The following is a 23,643-nucleotide window of genomic DNA, read 5'->3' as shown; positions in this document are numbered from 1 at the left end:
CAGGATGTGAAGTATAAGGGAAGGAGAGAGGCAACATGTTTCCTATTACAAGTCAGTGTAACCATCAAAAAGATTTTGAAGGTCCAATAGTTGCCGGATATTGCTGAAGTAAAGCTGATAGGACTGTCATTAGCTTTGAGAAAGCTCGATCTGATGGTGAGAATAAATTATGTTATGATACAAAGAGTTTCAATGAGAAAGTAACAGACGTAGCAACAGGTTTGAAGTTGCACAGTAATTTAAATATATGTTACAATCCAGCAATCACAGACTAAGCTATGTCTCTCCTCTTTACCAGTAGATGGCAGCATTCTGTATCAAGTCTGTTTTCACCACACACACACAGACACACAGACGCGCACACACACACACACACACACACACACACACACTCACACACTGAATACCATTGAAACCCCCTTTTCCCATGATGTCATATCCCAGTGCCATGGGAATATCTGTCACATCCACTTAGTGTCCTGCTGCCTCCTCATTTCTCTCTCTCTCTCTTTCTCTCTTTCTCTCTCTCTGTATATATGGGTGTGTGTGTTATTACTGGGTATTGCCCATGTTGTAGGGACCTAAATCTATTTACACAGCCACAATATATGGGACGAAAAGCAGGTCTTCATAATGTTAAACATCACATTTTAAAATTTAAGATTAAGGTTCGGGTAACGTTAGTTTAGGTTTAGGCCCCAATAAGCCTCCAGTAAATGAATGTCAATATAATGTCCTCTGAAGTCATGGATACACGATTGTGTGTGGGTGTGTGCGCGTTTGTGTTGTTGGAGCAGTTGGCTTTAGGCAGCTCTTGGCTGTCAGAGTGTGATATTTGACTGAATACGATGATGTGAATTTTCTTCTCTGTTTGTCACACATACACCAAAACATTGCAGGAGATGAAGATATGTTCTAGTTTTAGTTTCACGCTCTGTTTCTCACTGCAGCACAGAAATGCAGAAGATTTTGCTTTTGTTGTTGTGTTTTCTGTGAGTGCTCCTTGCATGAGAATTTGTTTGCAGTGCTGGTGGGTGAGTGTCTCCTCCGCTCGTCTCTGTTTAAAGCAGCGTCTTCTTCCTCAGGTAAAGACAGAGGCAGATGGAGAGGGAGGGAAAGAGGAGGAGGAGATTTGAAAATGCAGAGCAGAAGAACAACATCTTCCAATCCCATCCCTCCCTCTCTTTCTCCCCTGCTCCTCCTCCTCCTCCTCCACCACGGCCTCCTCTTCGCTCACGTCACAAATCCAAGTCACCATCATCCCGCTCCAGCCACGCCACTCCAAAACGAGCTTTGGATTTGGATAAAATTGGGGCCAATTCTAATTCGGAAGACACCAGGCAAAACCGCAGAGGGTCCCGAGACCAGCGGGGCCCTCAGGGCTCAGAGCTGGACAGGAAGTGGGAGGGCGTGGCCCTGGAGCTGCGTCACCGTGGCGGCAGGATGAGGTCAGCAGTGTACCAGACGTCAGACTCGCCCTCCATGGTCAATGCCAAGAGACAGTTGGAGCAGAGTGAGGGCAGAGGGCAGATGGACCGCAGTAAATTGAAGGCGACGTTTGTTTGAGGAGGAGGAAACGTGTGTGGCGTGCTGATGTGCTCTCAGTGACCACGCTGGCAGTCTCTGCAGCAGCTGAAACTCTGTCTGGTTCAAAGTTGAGGCAAAGTGTCAACAACGGTGCAGCTGCTCCCACACTTCCTACTGAGGGCTGCTGCTGGCAGGCCGACATCCATCAAATGCTTCGTGTCAGATCAACAGCAGCTCACTGACAAGTTCTGTGCAGTGGAAGTACCTTGACACAAGTACTGTCTTACTTCACTGCTCTGTACCACTACTACATTCCACAGGACATTCTTTTCTATACACTACACAACGTGTATCTGACAGATGATCCATTTCAATAATTCATTATTTTAGATGAATTTGCACAGCAAAGTTAAAAATGTCTTTGACCAACTGCAAAATTTAAATTATTTTTACATTTGAATACATCAATAAAAAATTGCAATGCAATCATATATATTAATAAAACAGTATTGACACTATTGAGGGATATTTTGCAGATGACACCGTTCACTCAAATACATTTATTTATTGATGGACTTTAACTTGCAACACAGTAATTTTCAAATTGTGTCAGTGCTACTTTTAATGATAATAACAAACTTTATTTATGTAGCATCTTTCAAAACACAGATACAAGGATAAGTTGAAGTTAAAATCGAAAAACTTAAACGCAAACAATATGAGAGAGTTAAAGCAGCTCTTTGAAGATCACACAGCATTAGAGCACAAATACAAAATCAGAAAATGTTACAGATGAGAAAAGAGTAAAAACCAGACAAAATAAAACACTGTGAAATGATTAAAATACTTTGACTTAAGTGCAGGATCTAAGTACTAAGTTTAGATGACATCATCCAAATGTGTCCACACACAGTATTAACATGGCGAGTTGACTGGTCTTTGTGTGTGAACTCTGTGGACCTGATGGAAAACTGGAGCAGTATTAAAGGAAGTTAAAGTTTTGTTTTAACAGATGCTGTTTCATATGTCTACCATCTGAATTATAATTAAATGTGAATGTCTTTTTACAGTTCTGAATAACTATTTTTGAGAAAAGGTGTTTGTTGTTTATTCTCCCGGCACTGAATCGTCTACTTAATGAAAAACTCACCTGTAATCCGAGAAACAGAGTGAACGTCTAAAAGCGCTGGAGGTGCCACCTCATTGCCCAAAACATTATTTGTGAGTCAAGAGAAACAGCAGGAGGATTTCCTGCATATTACACTGGACCTTGTTGCTGAGAGACCTCAGTGAATCACTGCCCAGTAGAAACTGCAGCACAAATCCATGTTCATGCAATAAAGTATTTTCTTGAATAATTGTGTTTTATAATCATTATTGTTGTTGTCCTTTGATTGGCAGAATTAAAGAAAATTCTATTTAGTTGGTATAGCACCAAATCACAACATGATATCAAGATACTTTCGAGATCTTACAACATGAAACCACTTTTCCATTGGTCAATCATCTGGCTTTTGTCTGCAATGGGAATGGATACAGTCAGCATTCGGTCCAGGATCAGATGACTCTGCAGTAGACACAGGATTTTATTGGCTGTGACTCCGATTGGCAGGGATATAAATCGACACTGGGGTGAACGCTCTAATTTGGCAAGACAGCAGGTGAGAAAGCATCAGTTTTTGGTGCATTTGGGACATCATGACGCAGCAGGGGGAAAAAACAGAAAAACAAACGCCTCTACTGGTAATGGGGAAGGAGTCAATCACCATGGTTACTCAAGTTTGAAAAACCTGCATATAACCACTAACTTTGAGGTAAAACAGGTAGGAACAGTTTTCCACAACGAGAACTTGGTGACTGTGGAGAGACAAACTCTTAACTGGTAGATATCTCTGACAGAAGCAGACATAATGTGGGAGGCATCTGCCTCGACCTGTGGGGGTGAGTGGAGAAATGGGGGAGAGAAGAGAGAGAGAGAGAGAGAGAGAGAGAAAGGAGAGAGACCAGGAACAGTTGTGTCATAAAACCTGTCAGACTGGTTGTTATAATAAAAATAGTATGAGTGATATCAGATGGAATTATGTTATCAATGATGGCAGCATCAGTTATAGTAATAATAATATTATTAATAATAATATCATTAGTAATAATAATTTGTTGTTAATGCAGTCTTCATGTACAGACTGTGTTTCCGCACACAGAGCCGAGGCTCCAGTGATTAGTATTAAATCTTTATGAATCCCAGGCTAACACCCGGCTCACAGCTCCGCAGCTCAGGTGCGCCAGTTATGCGCGTTTAATCGAATTAGCTCGGCTGTAAACAACATGAGCTCCTGACGCGGGATGACAACTGTACTAAGTTGGCAGGGCCCCGCGGGGGGAGGCCGCTCTCTGCCCGCCCCGGGGCGCTCACTGTCGGGGAGTGAGAGAGCGGTGTGCCGGTGCCGGAGGGGCCGGAGCTGTGGGGGGCTATTTTGAAATGTGCACCCCCCACCCTCACTCTCTGCCTCTCTCTCTCCATTACACACACACACACACACACACACACACACACACACACACACACACACACACACCTGCTCGGAACCATGACAGAAGATGACGGATACAGTTGTCGCGGAGGGACAAGTCAAGTTTAGAGATGGAAAAAAGGTGAATTCCAGCACTTTGTCTCTTGTTTGAAACTTGAAAACATCTTCTACTTCACAGTCTGTCCGGCGGAACATTGTGATTTATTGTTTCCACTGAACTTCTCCACAGTGGAAGACTCGCTGGGTCGTGCTTCGGAAGCCCTCTCCGGTCGCAGGTACACGTGCCAAACCTCTCCTACTTTTTTTTATGATCCGTTCTTATCGTACATGTCATTTATACTCATCTTCTCAGCGGTGCAAACATGGATTCATTCATTTGTGTCGGTCAGCGTTAATGTCTACGTACAAAGTGTCAATTGAGCTCTTGGCTGTGCGCCACGCGAGCGCGTAATAGCGCCATCACACTTTACGCAATACCTCAGCTGAGCGGATCAATTGAATGAAAATAAAGCTGAGTTCAGAATCACCTTTAAAGGCTGCAGACAAAACGTGCGTGTTGTCTGTTGTCCCCTTTCAAATTAAGAGTCTGGGTGTTAAATCCTCATGGGGTTTTCAGTGCCACCCTGGTTGAAGGTTAATTATTTGAAAGCCCTCCAACTAAGAATCATAAACTGTGACACTGTCAGAGTTTAATAAAGTTTCCTTCAATAAACAAGCTTTGCAGAGTAAGAGAACTGCCGGGTCTCTAAATCTGAAATGAGTTTCACTTGAGATGCTGTGATGTGAGGAATGAGTCTCAGAATACATGAACATATGGCTCATGCTGTTGGCTACTGCTGCTGTGTGTGTCCTTGGAGAAACTGTGATGTAGTGTGATGGAATAATGTAAAGTATTGTAGTGTGTGTGTGTGTGTGTGTGTGTGTGCCCAGGTATTACTCATCTTGTGGAGACCCAAATCTATTTAGACAGTCACATTAGAGGGACTTGTCAAGTCCGCATAATGTAAATCATTTAATTTGAAGACATATGTTAAGGTTAAATTTAGGTTTAGATTTAGGTTAAGGTTTAGATTTAGGTTAGGGTAAGGGTTAGGTTAGGGGCGAGGTTTAGATTAAGGTTGAGGTTAGGTTTAAGTTAAGGTTAGGTTTAGGTTTAGGTGTAGGTTAAGTTTAGGGTTAGGGTTTAGTTAAGGTTTTGTTTTGAGGCTAGGGGTTAGGGGTTAGGGTTGAAGTAGTATGGTTAAGATATGGAAGTTTCCAGGAAATCAATTTAAGTCAACTTAATATCCTCTGAAGTCATGGAGCCATGGAGCGGGCTTAGAGGTGTGTGTGTGTGTGTGTGTGTGTGTGTATTTGCGGCTTGACTTTCATCATCAGCTGTGCCAGTGGATCATTGTTATAGGGTTTGTTATTATGACAGCTGTGCCATAAACGCTGGCAATCACACAGGAAGGATTACCAACAAAAAGTGACACTTGTTATTCCACATTCTCCTATTAATCACAAAATGGACTTCTAAGCCTGGCAGTTTTTACAGCTCATTGCTCGTGTGTTTGTCTGTCTCAGACTGTCTGTCGCTGCTCGTGTATAAGGAGAAGAAGAAGCGGAAGGCCAGTGGCCACAAGGAGAGGCTCAATGTAACGCTGGAGGTATGTTCAGCTGCAGCGCACCAAAGGCTCACTGCCTCTGATCGCTTGCTCGGGTTTTTTTTCTTCAGCTCTGTAGCGGTGCTGTGTCTCATGCTACACCTCAGGCGTTCTACTAATGCCCCTGCCACATGGAGAGGGACATAAGGTGGGTGGTATCAGGCTAATTGCCAAGCAGCAACATTTGTCAGCTGCAGTGTGAAGTAACTCTTCTAACCAGACTTTGATATGTGAGACTATGAACAGTTCTAAACGAACAAAGAAGAAAAGGGGTCATGGTCATAACAGTGGTAGATCTATGATTTTTCCAAATCAGGGGCCACAATTTACACAGAGGGGCCAATTATATGTCCAACACCCACGCATTATTCCTGATTCAGTAAGGTGCACATTAAAGTCGTTCCTTGTGCACTGTGAGCTCTATAGCTTTGATTCAAAACCACTCATCATTGAATATATTCAGAAAATTGTTCCTTGGTCAAACACATTGTGTTTTTCAAAAAATGCTCAGAAAACGAGAATTCTTAACAAATTGTCATATTTATTGTTTGTATTGTAAGTAAGTGACGAGAGCAGGGGCACTTCAGGGGCCAGTCAGATTTCAGCTGGGGCCAGTAGCCCCCTGGCCCCGCCCCTTGATCTGCCCCTGAGTCACAAGTTCAAAATATTTAACGGGGATGGAATAAAGAAACATATTTAAGGGCTGCTCAAACATCCATAAGAGCGTTTATGATCCTACAGCCCTGAACTGCGTCAGACCAAAGAGCCCAAAGGAACCAGAGAGACACAAGAGCTGCTGAAACATTCATGAGTCCAACTTTCTTCCCACAGAGCTCACTCTCTGATATCTGAGAAAACCATGTGTTGTGTTCTTTCAGTTTGTGTTTGTCGCTTCCGGCGGCTGGAAAAGTATCCACACGCCTGACATCAGAATTTAATGTGGGTCAAATCCACCCAACCTCAATTTAGAATGACAAGATGTTTTTGGTAAAAAAATCAAAATCTGCTCCTTCAGGGGATCTGCGGTGTAGAGCCGGGGCCCGGCTATGACGGCGTGACCTACACTCTCACCATCCTCTGCCTGGCGAAGGCGATTGTCCTGGGCTTCAACAGCAAAGACGCCCTGCTGGCCTGGGACGCCCATGTCCGCTACAGCCTGGGAGAAGGTCAGTGCTATGATACTGTGTGGATGTTGCAAAGCTGAGTAGCCGTTCCAATGATGTTATGTGCAAAGGATTTATGTGCTGGTTCACTAGAATGGTACTTATTAAAGTGCATACCTACACCAAGGCCCAACTTTCCCCTTTGGGAAATCACATTTAAATTCATCCTGCCCTGCACCAAGATCAGTCCCCTTAACATGTCTGATTCATTTCATTAAGATCCATGAATTATGTTTGGAGAAATCTACGAAAATGTTGAAAACTGCGCCATGTGTTCTTCCCTGACCTATGATGTATCCCTCCACCAAGTTCCGTCGTGTAGTTCTTGTGTAACCCTGCTAAATATCAGACCAACGAACAAATGTCACTGAAAATGTAACCTCTTTGAAGGAGGGACAATTTAATTCTAATTTAATTTCAGATTAGTGTGTGTGTTTGCAGCATGTGTCAGCAGGAATCCCAGAGAACTGCATAACAGCAGCAGCAGGACCAGTAACCTGCTCAGTGAGAGCCCTTTCATTGACGGAATGATTTAATCAAATTTAATATTTAAAATATGAATCTAATCAAGGGCAAATCTAATGCGATCAAATATTTCTTGTGTTTTAGGCACCACCATGACACCAGTCCCCTTCCCTCAGGGTGGTCTGTAATATGAGACCTGTAATTTCTGACAGGGCCAATTAGCTTTGTTTAAAGTGGTTGTGAATGAGAAGAGGATGTAGATTAGATTACACTTGTATTATTTCACACTTCATCGGTTCTAAATCTAAATCCAAGTGCAGAGCAGAGCATGAGTCTGGAGAATTGACAATTCTCAGCTCGCGCTGCAGATTTAATGGACTCAGTGTTATTAATCAACAGATAAGCATCTCTTCCCCTGTGATATGATGCTCTTGTTATAGTATATTATTAATTTATCAGCTATAAACTGTAATTACAACATGATAATGTCAGTTCTTCGTTGATTAAACATCCTTTACAACAGTAAAGCCTTTAAGTGATCAGGTAAATATTCCAAATGCATTGTACTGTGATTGGCTTGTTGATCGTCCTCTGACGCTTGTGAAGCTGATGGAGGAGCCAGTGAAGGTCGCTGCTGGCGATCAGAGAAATGACACAGATTCAATCTGTCTCTGGTTTCTCTGCTCCTCGTCTTCCTATCTGCTCAATCTGCTGTCTCCACATCACAACCTTTATGTCAGTGGCAAGAGGTGATCCGAGGGAAACAGGAGGACATACGAGGTCATACGAAACAACAACAGACACTGACTCACATTAATATGAGTTGGAACTTAGATGGAGTTGCCCTGATACAAGTTGTGAGGTTTAACTGACACTTGTCTAAGTGAAGTTTGGTGTTTTCCAAGACTCTGATGCAAGAGTATAAAGAATTAATGAAAATAATGTGCCATAATAATAAGGACCTTGTTTATTGTGGTATTTGTTATCTGACAGTAATGTCAGTGCTTATATTTCCAAACAACGTTCTGAACAGCTGATTCTTCCTCCTCCTCCAAAAATCACCTTTATTTTCAAGGCTCCATCCTTTCTCTTAATTGTATGACCCACAAACGTTCCGTTTCTCCGTCTCTTTGAATATCACACAAGGTTTTTTGATATGTCAGAGAGCTTAAATTGAATCCACAGCACACTGGATATATTACATTGCAATTTGAAACCCATAGGATCATACTTCCAAGTTTCAGCTGAACTATTAAAAACATTGACGTAACTTGTTTTTAGAAAATAAGGATCTCCCCCTCCCTCCCTCCCTCCCTCCCTCCTCCTCCCTCCCCTCCATCCAAAATAAGAATGATGATTATTGTTAACTTGACCCCACCTAATGTGTTGTAACATACAACATGACATTTTTGTGTGATTGATGTGCTTCATGATCAATGATATTTGAGTTTTCTTCAAGCACACACACACACACACACACACACACACACACACACACACACACACACACACACACACACACACACACACACACACACACACCCAGATACATACATATAAACTTATTCCCATCTTTCTCTCTCTCTCTCTCTCTCTCTCTCTCTCTCTCTCTCTCTCTCTCTCTCTCTCTCTCTCTCTCTCTCTCTCTCTCTTTCAGTCCACAGATTCAGTGTCAACGCGAACCGGTACCAAACTGGAAAGTGGCCCCGCCTCCCTCCACCTGTGCAACAACCTATTGGTCCTCACTAGAGGTCTCCCTCCTACCGTCATTGGCCACTGGACGTTGTCGGCGTTGCGTCGCTATGGTGCCGTGGCTAATGGCTTCGTGTTTGAGGGGGGGACTCGCTGTGGATACTGTGAGTAACCGATGGATTCATTTTTATTTTCTTACTGTGTGACGTTAAATAAACAGTCTGAAGACATAAAGGCAACAATTTACCAAAGGCAGCTGAACAATGACAATATGTGCAGTACCTGGCATTCCTGACTGTTTTGTTGTTGTTGTTATATTTGTCTTGTTTTGTGGATTATTGTCTGAAGTGTCGTAGTTTGACGTAAATTATTCAGATTCAAGGAGCTTCTTTGAACTAGCTCTCAGTATTTGCCAAAGGCAACAGACTAAGCAGTGTTGGTCAAATCTCTTTAACAAACACAATTTGTCTCTATGCGTTCATTCATTCATTCATTATACTGTTGTACTCATCTTGAAAGGAGAAACACACAGATCAGTGAATTTTGGAAGAGGAACACAAAAATGTTGGTCTTTAGTATTTGTAAAAACATTTTCTTACTCTATGAAGAATCAGATGCTTGTTTCCCGTATGAATGGAAGGTTACAAATATCATCATACATCTTCTCTAGGTTATAGGAAACTAAGTAACTCAAGTAGAAGCTGCAGCTTGAAGGACACAACAAAAGGGACAAGTAATCCATCAGAATACAACCAACCATCAGAGACTGAGGTTCAGTGGAAAACTAACTGAGGATGAAGTGCTCAGAACTCACTGGTCCAGAAACTTGACCCATACTATACACAGTCACTGCAGCAAAGTCGTCTGAAGGCCACTTTTCAACACTGGTGGAAGAAGCATTCAGATTCTTTACTTGAGTAAAAGTTATAGAGAAACACTAAATATATAGTCAAACACAAGAGCATTAGAAAAATCAAAGGTCAAAATGAGTCAAGAATAAGTTCACTGCAGTGAGATAACTAATAACAGAACTACTTTAAAGCTGACACTGAAAAGAAGTATGTGTTATTGGAGATATTGACAATACAGATATGAACTATAAGGTGATTGAAAGACACAAGTAACAGAGGCAGAGTATTGAAGCCAAATATAAATACAGATTTAAAGATAAATAACTGAAGCTGTACAAAGTTGTGCAGTAGAGTTTAAAATTATAGTACAGCAGATGTAAGTGTATTTTAAAAAGTGAAAACAGTGCAAGAGTAAAACTTTAAATACAAGACTAGAGATATAAAAAATATAAAATCAAATAGAGATAAACATAGGCAGTAATGGTGACACTCTGGCAGCATGGTTAACGTGGTTAATCACTCTCATTTCACCATATCCGAGAAGAGTTGTACAGTGGAATGGGAGATGAAAGACCTCCTCAGTCTGTCTGTTGAGCAGGACTGAGACAGCAGTCTGCCACTGAATCTAGTCCTCTGCCCGGTCAGTGTGCTGTGCAGGGGGTGGTGTGCATTGTCCATAATGTCCAGCAGCTTGTTTAGGGTCAGCAAAATGTATTTTAAGTAATAAAGTAAAAGTACCGGTTTGGTCCTTGTGACTGGTTTATTAATATATACAATGTGTACTGTTGTAGCTGCGGGAGGTTTAAACTACACTGTGATATTCAGGGACAGCAGATAAATCTTAGGGGACATGAGATGATTAATGGCAGATCATTTGTGATTTATTGCAGGTGTTTGTACAGTAACTTTATCCATGTTAGATACGACTTTCTATGTATGAACCCTGTACGTCTGCCCACCAAATAATACTGTGTGTTAATGTGTGTGTGTGTGTGTGTGTGTGTGTGTGTGTGTGTGTGCCAGGGTTTAGGTATCTTCTGAATGTCCAGCTGATGCGGACATGAATGTAAAGAATGAGACACAGTTTATGTTTTGGTGTGTGTGGGTGTGTGTGTGCATGTTTGTGTGTCAGACACAAGGACAACAAAGATAGTGTTGAATGGGACAATTTTAGGGGGAATTTAATAACTATCCTGCCCACAGCAGCTGTAGCTATGGTTTTAAGGGACATGGGGAATATGCTGTGTCAGTTCTCCTAGTACATAATATATTTCATACTATATTACATCCTCACTAAAAGTTTTTTTTAGAGATGTACCAGTGTTCAGAGAAAGTTTGTGAGTTCCTGTGTGTGTGTGTGTGTGTGTGTGTGTGTGTGTGTGTGTGTGTGTGTGTGTGTGTGTGCAAACAGACACATGGCTCCTACAGGAATAACCATGAGGTCCAGAGGCTCTGGTTTCACTGTTCTGGTGAGCCGCATCTATAAATACCAGCCTCCCCCTGTAGTGGCCACTCAGCCAATCATAAAGTAGCTGTTGGCTACACGGCCAATTGCAGTCTTCTCACTCACCTCATCTGCAAATTACCCAGCAGCCACAGGGGCGGTACGGCGAGGCCCTCTTGGCATGGCTGCATGAAACGGAGAGTGACAGAAAGAGAGTTGCGAGACTCACATCGGCAAGTGACATTCCTTGCATGAGTGCAAGGTAGAGCAGAGTGTTCGTTTACATTTTTACATGTTTATTTGTATTTGTTGAACACGTATGAGACATGACACCACCAAGCTGTCATTTTATGGAGAGTTCCACCCACTGCATACTTTCTGTTGAGCATCAACAAACAAAGTTGTCTGCTCAGGGTTCAGTTCAATTTTCTATCAGACATTACTTGAACACACACCAACTCATTTTCCCGTTGGTACTGATTTGTTTTTTTCCGTTAACCACAGGGCCAACCCTTGTCATCTCAATCATCAGCCCCTAGTGCTGCTGTCGGCTGCTCCAGAGGCCAACAACAACAATAGTGAAACCCATTCAAGCGTAGCCTCTTTTAGTTTGGCTTCTCGTCCTGTCAGGTTTTTTTTATAATGGGCTTTTGCAGCTAACGTTTTTATATGTGCAAGCAGGAAAAGCACTAGGGTCAATAATAGCTTTAGTAATGGCTACTTTCCATTCAGGTCTGCAATTTTTACTGTCTTTTATTATGCATACTGGCTCATCGTCAGGTCAACAGAGTCATTATGAATGTGAACAGATCCACGAGTGCTTCTCCTCATACGAGTTAAAATATCAATTTTGAAAAGAGATGCTGCTGAATTAATGCGATGATTAGAGGTCGTTATGGCCTTTCTGGTCAGCCAAATGCTAATGGACATTAACCCTGAAACTCATAATCCTGATAATTCTTTGGGCCTGCAACCAGTGATGTTATTATTATTGATTTTTTAAAAGTCAGAATATAAAATATCACATATGTTACACAAATATTTAGTTCCAGATGAAAAAGGGATGACATTGTTGCTGATTCATTTTCATTTTCTGTTGATTGATTTATCGGTCAGCTCAAATCATTTTTTCTTTTGATGAGTCATGTCACTCAGATGAATATGACTGTAAAACTGTGACTGTCTTCATGCAGCTGCTTGTTGGTTTCTTGAAGGTGACCAGGGCCACATCAATCATTAGAATACAGAGGAACCCACACACTGATGTGTTTATAGTGAACAAACCCCAGCAAAGGAAATGTGTCTGCTTCCCAGAGCACAAGGAGCTCTCTAATAGCACTCATGTGTTAACAAGCTTGAGAAGTACAAACCGGAGGAGCATGTGTGTAGCAGAGTGTCAGACCATGAACAGAGCAAGATGTGCGAATGCACGGTGCAGAATAATTATAATAGTAGAGCTTTGAACTTTGTAAAACACCCGCTCAGCTCCCTAATTTCCCTCAAGGACTTTTTGTTTGACTAAATCGGAGAGCAGACCTCTTGGTCATGTAACGCTGCCGTAGAAAAACCTCTCACCCTTCACTGACACACTGCTCCCTGCTGCAGCTGCACTGTGAGAGTCAGCTGCACGATACAGTTTCTGGCTGCAGGTTTTGATGAGAACATGTACGACATCGTATAGTCAGAGATATCAGTGATATCAGTGCTCCAGCTGTCATTCGATGTGTTAATGATGCCACCAGCTTCTGCTATCGATGCTTGGAGCAGAGCCTGTGTCTAAGCTGGACGGATATTTTCTGGCTTCATCAGGTCCACACGTGTTGGACACACACACACTCTCACACACACACACACACTCACACACACTCACACACATTCACTGCAGACAGTAATAAATGATCCTCTACAGAGTTTAGATGGCTGTCAGTGCCATGTGATCTAGATAAAAGCAATTTTAAGCTGACACGCCATGTCAGCAATCTTTAAGTGACCCACTATGAGCATGAATGCACACACTCACACACCTCATATCGTGGCACCCAGCTATGTCTGACAGTGTTTCTCTGGGGTGCTTTTTACTATGCTGATACGTGTCATGTTGTGCAACATTTTATCCAGATTCTCTGTCAGTACAAAGTAAAATGCAAACTCAGCAACTTTCAAATGACATTAAGGTGTGAATATTTCACAGAAGGTTAAAATGTCTCTGACCTTTAACACAGAATAGACATGCACCCAACTTTGATTCATTACCTCCATATATGTCATTGATTATAAGTGCAGAATGTTGTTAAGTAGTTTATTTGGATCTTACCTGTTCACTCTTATTAAGGACTGGTGGACACCATAGGATTGGATTTTAGACCCAATTCACCTCTTCCAACATCGCAGGGGCATTGCCGATTAAAGGCCAGTCGGGGCCGATAATCTGCCCAAAAATACCTGAAGTGGGAGGGGTTCACAAAATAATCTCAATGCTTCAGATTGTGTCGGAGCTTCCCCCAACTCGTCTCTGACAGAATACTGAGCAAACACGCAATAGCCAATGAGAATGTTGTGTACTTGTATAATTGCAGACTAAAAACAACAACACATCTCCAACTCATCTCCAACTCATCTCCAACACCCGCTGCAAAAGCTTATCCCGCCCTTCTCAGACATGAATTAATCCATTTTCTTTTTTGATTTTTTGCTGGAAAACAGAACTACTAGCTTACGGCGTCAATCCTCCGCCATGTTTGTTTTTCTTCTAAAGTCACGTTTGATCACAAGAACTTCTGTTTGATCTCAAGTCTCTGGAATCACTACTTTGAAATCGTTTCAGACAATCTTTCACTTTGTCTGTGGTTTCCCATGTTTTAAAAAATCGGTTAAGAGTTGAAAATCCTCCACTGTGGGCCAGGCCTAAGCAATGTAAAGGATGGAAGTTGAAGGTAAAAATTAAGATGAATATTGGTCACGAGTAGTCAGAAAGTTGGAATGCAAGTTGGAATCTGACAGAAAAGCTTTTGTTTTTATCGTCAGTACAACGCGCCACTTCTTCAATGGTTAAGAAAATAAGATCTGTCTGCAGTCCACCATATTTGTGAGAAATAAATGAGGCCAATCAAGGCCCCATTGGTCTTCATTCCAAATAAAAAAGCAGTATGACAGAGGCTTCTGAGAGATTTTTATAATGCCAGAACAAGCCTCGTTTTCTTTAAAAGGTCACACTCACAGTGCCCCATAAAAGCTAAGAAAAAGCTTCACAAGACCTCTGAGGATGTTTGTCCACACTAGATAAAAGGTAAAGAGTGGAAAGAGCTCCACTCCTGATCTCACTTCTTTTTCTGAGAAAAGTGCAGATCTTATTACAGCGTTATACGTAAAAAAAACAGCTTTGATCATTCATGCTCAAAGACATTTCTGGTAGACTTTAAAGCTGTTTTAAACACAGATTAAATGACTGTGTGATGTGAAACAGTGATAGTGCTGGTGGTGATGAACCCACAGTAAATTATCACACAACTCTGCAGTTCTCCTTAGTTCAACTTTTTAGCATCTTTCAGCTGGTTTCTTGGTTTTCTGGCCCATGATTTAACTTGGTTTTAGTTCACTATCACTGCTCCCATTGCATCATCAGCTACTCTCTGTTTGAAGATAACAGTGGAAAGCCTTTTGCCTCAGGAGTTGGTGGAGACCAAAAACAAAACTAAAAGGACGTGTACTGATAAGCAAATTTCCATTACATTGAAGCTCAGTGATGATTCAAGCCAGACCTCTCTACAATTATTCAGCTTAAACAACTAATAAATGCTGTGAAAGCAAAAAGCCCTGAATACGCACTTAGTTCAAGGAAGTAATTAAAATGTTAAATGGAAGTGATGTGATATCCACTGATGGGGCGGTGCAGAAGGCAGAGGCAGAACGTAGGGTCTTCGTTCTGCTGCAGAGATAACATGTTTTTGTTTGCAGCACATCGACACCGCTGTCGGCTCTTATCACCACAAACTCTCTTGATAGCTTTGTTGATGTGTTCTTCGTGTGTGGCTCAGTTTTTTCACCTGGAGATTGTTTGTTCTCTTTTTCTTTTCATTTTTGTGTCCGTCGTGTTAGAAGCGCCATCCACTCCTCTGGACTTATACTAGGAAGCCAGGTGGAGGTGTTTTCGTCCACACATACACCTCCTCCTGAGAAACTATGGAGGAGCTCTGGGGTTCAGTGCTTAAAGGGGACATAGCATGCAAATTCCACTTTGTTAGTGCTTCTACAGGTTAATGTGGGTATCTGGCATGTCTACCAACCCAAAAACTCTGGGAAAAAAACACTTGCGCGTTTTGTTATGGTTCCTCTAAGTCAGAAACGTCATGCTTGAGCGACTCGATTGAGCTTCCTGGGTTTTGTGTCGTAAAAAGGAACTGGAAGTCTCCCTACATGGTCTTGGCCCACCCCCCACCTCATCCCCCCACACTCGTTACGCCGGGTTTACACCGGAGGCAGCGAGGCTGCGAGGCAGCGCAGCGCCGTTCCCAAGCGCGCAGCCGCCTGGCTGTTCACACGGGACGAGCATTTCTCCGCTGGTCAGCCCGCGATTCACTCACATGTGGCATTTGTCTAGATCCTTGGGACTGGGAGGCTGCAGCAGTTGCTCGGGCGCGACCGCTCGCTCTCCCATGCGTGAGCTGGAATTTGTGTCAGCGCCACACAGCCAGCAGTGTGGAAGACTTCCGCAGTGTTCAGCACTACTGTAACACACAGAGCCCCCCCACTCGTTACGCCGGGTTAACACCGGACGCGGAAGCGCCGCTGCGAGGTAGCACAGCGCCGTTCTCAAGCGCGCAGCCGCCTGGCTGTTCACACGGGACGCGCATTTCTCCGCGCTGGTCAGCCCGCGATTCTGCTTTCTCCGCTTGTTGTTGTACCCGTTGAATGTCGGGTTCGGGGGTAAATGATGGTCTTCATAGCCCCCCACCTCTCTTCTCTCTGTCTGTCTGCTTGTGTGCTTGTAGTGGATGGGCAGAGGGGGACATTTAATTATGTGATTGGGAAAATTAAAACTCCAGGACAACAGAAGGGAATACAAAGTATGGGATGCATATTTGATAATTTATATCATATAAAATATGTAATTTATATCGTTTAAAATCATGGGGGAGAGGGGGAGGGGGAGCTGGCTCATTAGCATTTAAAGGAACAGGCACTCAAAACAGGTCGCTCTGTGGAGGGCTGTTTTATACAGGGTAAAAATGGTGCTGTTTTAAATGATCCTTGTGGTATTTTGACCAAAGTATGTTACAGACATTTCATTAAGACCCCAAGGAACCATATCAACTTGTGGTAAAATGGGCATGCTATGTCCCCTTTAAATAAAACTTTAAACTTGTTACTTGAATTTCCCAGTGAACGGCTTTTCTTCTCCTCAGCTGTTTTGCTCTTTTATTATCAGCTAACTCAGTTCCACGAAACCAAAGATGATTTCACCAAAGCCCTGACTAAGGCCTTACAACGTGGCTGTCTTTTCAATGTCTCCATTATGTGACATTTTGGATGTTTCATTCATTTTTTTTTTTGCTGTTCTTGTGTTTTCACAGCACCTACCTCTGTGTGGGCTTAATAGGTGAGAGGGTGGTGAATTGATAGATGTCTTATGTAACCTTTAGAAGAAAAGGTTGCTGCTGACTCAAAGAACATCCTCCCCTTTCCAGCAGCCTTCAGAGCCTTCAGAGCCTCGATGAATATTGTTTGACCTTACGCAAACATTTTCTTTTACTCCATATTTCACCATTTACAACAGATTTTTCTTACCTCTGCCATCAGACACACTGTTTACTTAATTTTACGATTAGTTGTTGTTTAACTGATTTTAACTGAGCTTAGCTGATATTTTTTCACATTACTTTATTTATCTCTGTGTTCATCTTTACAGTGTTTCTCTCTCTCCCTGTCCGTCTTCCAGGGGCGGGTGTTTTCTTCTTGTCCTGTTCAGAAGGAGAGCAGATCAGTTTCCTGTTTGACTGCATCGTCAGGGGTGTCACCCCCAGCAGGGCCCCGCACGGCCTCCGACCTTCTCTGCCAGGTGAACACACACACACACACACACACACACACACACACACACACACACACACACACACACACACACACACACACACACACACACACACACACACACACACACACACACATGCCTGCAGGCATACACAGAAATTGTTAGAATCTGTTGACCTTGCCAAAAATACATATACACAGAAGTAAATTATGACCATATCAGTTGTTGTGGACTGAAATGATCAGTCCCATTGGTGTGTGAGTTGGGGACTTCCATGATAAAGGTTTACTACCTGTTTAGTGTGCATGTTTAGCATTCGTATTAGGCGCCACGCTAACGGAAACAGCACATGCTTAAAGCCCCAAGAGTCACCGTGTGGATCAAGGGGTCGAGCCTTTGTGTGTGACCCTTGCGCTATTGTAACATACTGCTAATTTCACAGGCATTTCTGAGACCACAAATATGGAGACAGATGGTTTGGTGACAGTTGGAAAGAGGAAAGTTGCGCAGGGCACATACCAAGGATCTGACAACTCTATGATGCCTTCCAATAGACACAGACACAAGCACACTGGGAATGTGCGTAAACTGTATACATTCATATTCCTCAGGATCTGTTTTTAGTTTACTGTATGTGCTTAAAATGGTAAGATATGAACATTAAAGGTCAGCTTTTAGAAAAACCTACAACTTCAGAGTCAGTTATCTTATAAAGCTTTTATCGTATCGACCCAGTTTCCACATTCATTTCCATCAAACTGATTGGTCTGGACTTTCCTGTCAGGTCCCTGCAGTATTATTTATGTCCTGGGAGTTGTCCGCTGCTCTTCTGTAATGCAGAAGGTCAAAATCATCTCCAACACTTCTTCTTCAACTCACTGATGTCTCGCTCTCTTTCCCTAAACACTGGGTGGGTGCAGTCGTGGAACAAGACTAGATTTCCTTAAGATTTAGTGTAACTTAAAGGTGCCCCATGGGGCTTTTTTGGAAATGAAGAAAAGTTTTGTTTACATTCCCTTTTACTCTCTAAAACACATTGTGTATGTATCATGTGCATCTGAGAACAAAACTGGGACCCACTCATTAGTAAACAGCTCCTTAGAGCTTCTAGAGGTCACAACTACGGAGCTTCTTGCAAACACATAAACTCTGTTTTCAGTCTGTATCTTGTAAAGATGCATCTTTGTAAAACATCTGCAAAGCAGAATGTTTGAACATTTTGACACCTGCTTTGTTTACATCCCTTTGTTGTGCTAGTTCCCTTTTTCTCTAAAAGGTTTGTTTTGGCAGTTTTTTCTCACTCCAGTCGAAGGACAGAGGATGTTACACCTTGTTGAGGGTTGGGGTTGAGATTTGTGAAAATGGACTGTACCTTTCAAACTGGGTTCTGGGGTCCGCCTGGAACCCTTCAAGGACCTTTGGGGGTCCCCATGTCCCAGTTTAAAAACACCTGGTTCCCCACAAAGGATATTAATGTGATTATTTTGGTTGTGAATCTGATACACTCCCTGTCTGGGAAAATCTGTTCAAATAGGAGTCAGTGGTCTAATTAGTGTCAGTTAAGGGGTCCTTTAAGTTCAAAAGTTTGAGAACCACTGGACTAACAAATAACGCATCCAGGTTGAAAATGAAAACTTCAGCTCCTCTGCCACATTTCTTCTACTGTCAGCCGTCCTGCGTCACTCGGCTCTGGGGCCCACTGCCCCCGCCGACATTCGCTGCTGCGAAGCAGCTATAATTAGTGTGGACTAGCAACGTTAGCAAATGTTAGCTGACACCTCACATAGCATAGTGAAGAAACTCGGCATCTGCATGCTAGCATTAGCTGCTGCGATCCAGAGGCAGAAATCCAAGAGGGTAGATTGTTGACACCTATACACACAAACACCCTGACCTACTGCGATGTGCTCACATAGCAAATGCACACCATGGAAGCTATGCCTCCCCCCTCACACTCAGCCGCCTCTAAACTATATAGCACAGCTTTAAGTGTGTAATTGGCTGGATTTTACACTAAATTGATTTTCCAACAGACAGTTGAGAGCTTGCAACCTCCTTTGGGAGATGTTTAATTTACAAGCTGGTGTAACAGTTGATGACACATTCACACACGAGGCAGACGACTTAAAGAAGCTCCTATAACTTCTGATGTTTACATTTGTACTTACACACTACAAACTGTTTCCAGGCCTGGTGCCGTGACATGGGTTTTAGGTATAGACATTATACTACATTTTCATTCTTTTCTTTTTTTAGGGGGGGGGTCTTGAGATTTCAAGAATATATTTTTCAAGAATACAGTTATAATTTAAGGGTATATGTCATATTAATCTGTGTTATATTCAAAGAGGTTTCATAGTTTCTTAAGAAACAATGTGATTGGTTCATGATTTGGATCCAGGAGTGGAACTGGATTCTCCTTGCTGCTGATTCCTTATAAAAAAAAATTCTTGATCTCTTAATTTGAGGAATTTTTCATTAAATTCGAACTTTTGCCTTTAAAAATATGACTTTTTTCTCATTAAATTACAACTTTGTTCTCGTAATATTACAATTTCTCCAAATCTCTTAATCTTAAGGATTTTCTCTCTTCAATTTGGCTCTATTAATCTGTTGTAAATCATCACCATAACTTCAGTGGATATTTTATTTATTAAGTGCTTAATATTGTTATGCTACATATTTTATTATATTTAGTTAATAGTTTAGTTGGTTTGCTAGTGTGGTTAATGGAAGTTCTGCAGTTCTGCAATTAACTATATACTTTTGATCCATTCTTTGATGATATACATCAGCTTATATTATACAGATTTGACTACTTCATACACACAGCTCATCAGATGCATTAGATAACCTCTAGATAAACATTGCCTTATATCTAATAGGGCTTTTAGTATTTGCCTAATGGTTATTATAGTAAAGGTTTTTGTGTTCAATAGGGAAACACTTGCCATTATAATCATCCTCAGCATAGACAGAATGTATTAAGCCCATGCCCAGGGTAAAATGTGAAATGAAAGTCAGTCACTTAACACTGGAGCTTTAGTATTAAGCGTACTTCATGTGAAATGGTAAGAGGTAAATGTTTTTTTTAATGTAGCACCGTGAAAAGTAGAGAATAGAGTTTAATAATGACAAAGATAACGATTCCGAAGGATTTAGGTAAAACAATTTTGCGGTGAACTTGTGTTGTAATGCCCCTGAGACTTTGACGCTCTTATAACAGCGTTGTGCTCTTTGTGTGTCTGTGCGTGTGCTGTGTGTCGCATGTGTGCTCAGCAGACCTGAGTGCAGACCCAGGTTCAGCAGAGGAACGTATCAGCCAGGAGACGTCAAACCTGGAGAAAAGACTCAGCATGTTGTCTCAGTGCAGCCTGGCCAGCAGCAGCACAGGTACGTTACTCTCTGAGCTTCACCTCACAGTATATGTGACTGACCAACATGTTACACTGTATGAACTCTCTCATATATCTGGGCCACATCTCTGGGCCCTCAGATGTTGATGCACTTTGCAATAAATCATTAATTTAGTATTCTGTTCACACAAAGCCTTAATCACTGGTTTGTGTGATCATTATGTGAGTATATAAGACAGACGTGTGAAGTCAGAGGCCAGTTGACTACCTCTGGCGCCCAGAGAGTTTGGAAAATACATAACTTTATGTCTTCACTGCATCTAAACACCTGAAGATGACCTGAACTGTAGAAAAGGAAAACAGTCAATTAAAAAGTAATTTGACAGTGTCGTAAATCTTTAACTAAATTAATAACATGATTTATATAATAATAATAGTATATTATTGAATTTTTACAGCTGTTTAGCATTCTGGTTAGTTTTATTCAATGTGTGTGTCTCATAAAATAATCCTCACCTCCCTAGTATCCAATAAGTTTCTCGTACTCTTCAGCCTCAACATACAGCTGCAGCACATCTGTTGCCGGGGACGACCACAGCAGCATCTCCAGCTCCTCCTCCAGCCAATCAGACACGAGCTACGGGAGCAGAATTTCATTTTGGGCGGAGCCGTTAGCGAGACTGCACCTGTCCAGCGAGACCGTGTCTAGCTCCTCCACCCTGAAAGCTCTGGCCAGTGCAGATGATCGGCTTTACGCTGCTGTGATGGGAGGCTCTGGTCCTCGTCCCTCCTCCGCCCAGCTCCATCCTCGTGGTCTCCATGACAGCGGGCGGCAGAGCTCATTGGACAGTGGCATTGGGATAGCGACGGGCAGTCAGTCGTCTTACTCAGGGAGCTGCTCCTCGTGTACGGGGAGTCTGGACGCGGCCAGTCAAGGAGGAGGGGAGGAGATTGACTCTGTGGCTAGCCAACCTGCTCCTTCTTCACCTCCTTCTGCTCCTCCCCCCTCTTCTCCACCTCCACCTCCTTCTTCACCTTTTCAGTCCACACTCACCCCCGACCACAGCGCTGCTAACTGCCCCTGCTCCTCCTGCTCTTTCCCCTCCAGGTCTAGCTCACGTGCATCTAGTAGGCACGGTGAGGAGTACCAGATCCCCGGCCTGCTCAGACAGCGGTACGACACCCCCAGGAGTCTCCTCCACACCCTGCACCTGAGGGAAACCCCAGCCCAGGGAGCCCCACCTGAGCTGGGCAGGGACAGCAGGAGCAGTGGAGATAGAGGGGGAAGTCAGGGGCTGAGTGGCAGCACCATCTCAGGACCGAGCTCGAGGCCTCAGAGTCAGGCCGCGCTGCAGCACTCACACTCCTGGGGCAGTGAGAGGGCGCCCTCTGTGGACAGTGCGGGGAGGTCCACACACAGACCCCTGTTCGCACTCGGAGGCCTGCTTTGTGAGGAAACACAGGTAATGCCATGTCACACTATTTCAGTTCATCAATAAATCACGCAAACAGTCGACCGGCCATAATAATAACATATAATAATAATAAGTTGTATTTATACAGCACATAGGGTAGGAACTACAAGTTCACAAGTTCAGACCACAAGCTTAGTAAAACCTCATTTATAAAATATGGGTTTAAGGGGATCAGTATGGTGGTAAGCAGTGTCACCTCACTGCAAGAAAGTTCCTGGTTCGAATCCGAGGAGTTGGCATGTTCTCCCTGTGTCTGCCCGCGGCTTCCGCCCACAGTCCAAAGACATGCAGATTGGGGTTAGGAGACTCTAATTTGTCCTACCTAATCCGAGGATGAGGACCATAGGTTGCATCCGCGCATGTGTGGTGTCAAAGGAGCAACGATGTGCTTGGGTGTGAGTCCAGATCAGGCCTTAAATGTTATTAAGAGTATCTTAAAATCAGCTCTTAAATTTACAGTGAGCCAGTGAAGTGATTCTAAAATCTGGGTAATGTGCCCGCTCTTTGTTGTTAAGCAGCAGCTAAGTAGAGCAGCACATCAGAGAGAGCATCACCACATATATAGTTTCTTCTGAGTCCTCTATTAATCTGATACGCCTGTTTTTACACAGCCCCAATTAATAGGACCAGAGAAAACAAGCGTTTATATTTCTAGCATCTAATCGCCCCGAGGAGATTTGGTTAATTACATTGTGATTAAGTAAAAAACACATTTTCCTCTGTATTTATGATTTATGAAATAGATCATGTAATTGAAGCTCGGCGCTGAAGAGAAATCCTCTGACTTCACATTTCCATGCTAAAATTTGCATCAATGAAACAAAGTGCTTGCAAATCATCACACTAATCACTTCTTGCTACTCTTGGGTGGTTTTCCACTGATGCTAATCTCTCTTTAATGTGTCTGCTTGCATTTATTAAGCCCACTGTGGTATATTATTTATTATTGTGCTAAGAAAGAGAAACTCGTGTATATGTCCCTTGTGCTAATTCTCCAGGATGAACTCCTCAGTAGATTTGGGGATTGGATCTTGTGGAAGAGGAAACAGACAGAGTTAGAACAAGTGATGTCGCTGAACTTACAGAGTTGTCTCCTGCTGTCAAAGACATTTTACTGCATTAGAGTCAATGGGCCTCAGTGAGACTCAGCTGCATGTTCTATAATCTGTGAGTAAGACCTCTGTCTTTTACATTTTTACAATAAATTCTTTTTTAGTTTTTTTGTTAGTTAGTTAGCGGGATTATGCAAAAACGACTTAACTGAGAAATTCTGTAGCAGGGCGGGGCGTGACAAAATAATCTTATTTTAATCCTCTTTGTCCCTTTAGGGAAAAAAACAGACCATCTCCCTGCATTGGCCTCTCTAAATGTCAGACCCATCTCTTTCAGCTTGGCCATCACAGATTGCCGCCATTGTTGTTTCAGGCCGACCATGTGTTTTTCAGGTTGCTCACTGATTACCTGT

At 42.7% G+C, this 23,643-nt stretch overlaps 1 protein-coding gene across 1 annotated transcript in view; it reads left to right on the top strand.

Annotated features, from left to right (window-relative positions):
• Positions 1-3,962: 3,962 nt before the first annotated feature.
• The window catches only part of dok7b (docking protein 7b), a 25,548-nt gene continuing 5,867 nt past the window's right edge, over positions 3,963-23,643 (top strand). Inside the window, 9 exon segments of the mRNA XM_047342224.1 lie at positions 3,963-4,179; positions 4,288-4,333; positions 5,625-5,707; positions 6,720-6,870; positions 8,990-9,008; positions 9,010-9,188; positions 17,255-17,374; positions 20,630-20,740; positions 21,256-22,166. Coding sequence (XP_047198180.1) covers positions 4,126-4,179; positions 4,288-4,333; positions 5,625-5,707; positions 6,720-6,870; positions 8,990-9,008; positions 9,010-9,188; positions 17,255-17,374; positions 20,630-20,740; positions 21,256-22,166 — 1,674 coding nt within the window. The 5' untranslated portion in view covers positions 3,963-4,125.

Source organism: Hippoglossus stenolepis, chromosome 2, assembly GCF_022539355.2.
Source record: "Hippoglossus stenolepis isolate QCI-W04-F060 chromosome 2, HSTE1.2, whole genome shotgun sequence".
Taxonomy (NCBI): domain Eukaryota; kingdom Metazoa; phylum Chordata; class Actinopteri; order Pleuronectiformes; family Pleuronectidae; genus Hippoglossus; species Hippoglossus stenolepis.
The sequence above is the reverse complement of the archived record's forward strand: the minus strand, read 5'-3'. Positions and strand labels throughout refer to the sequence as shown.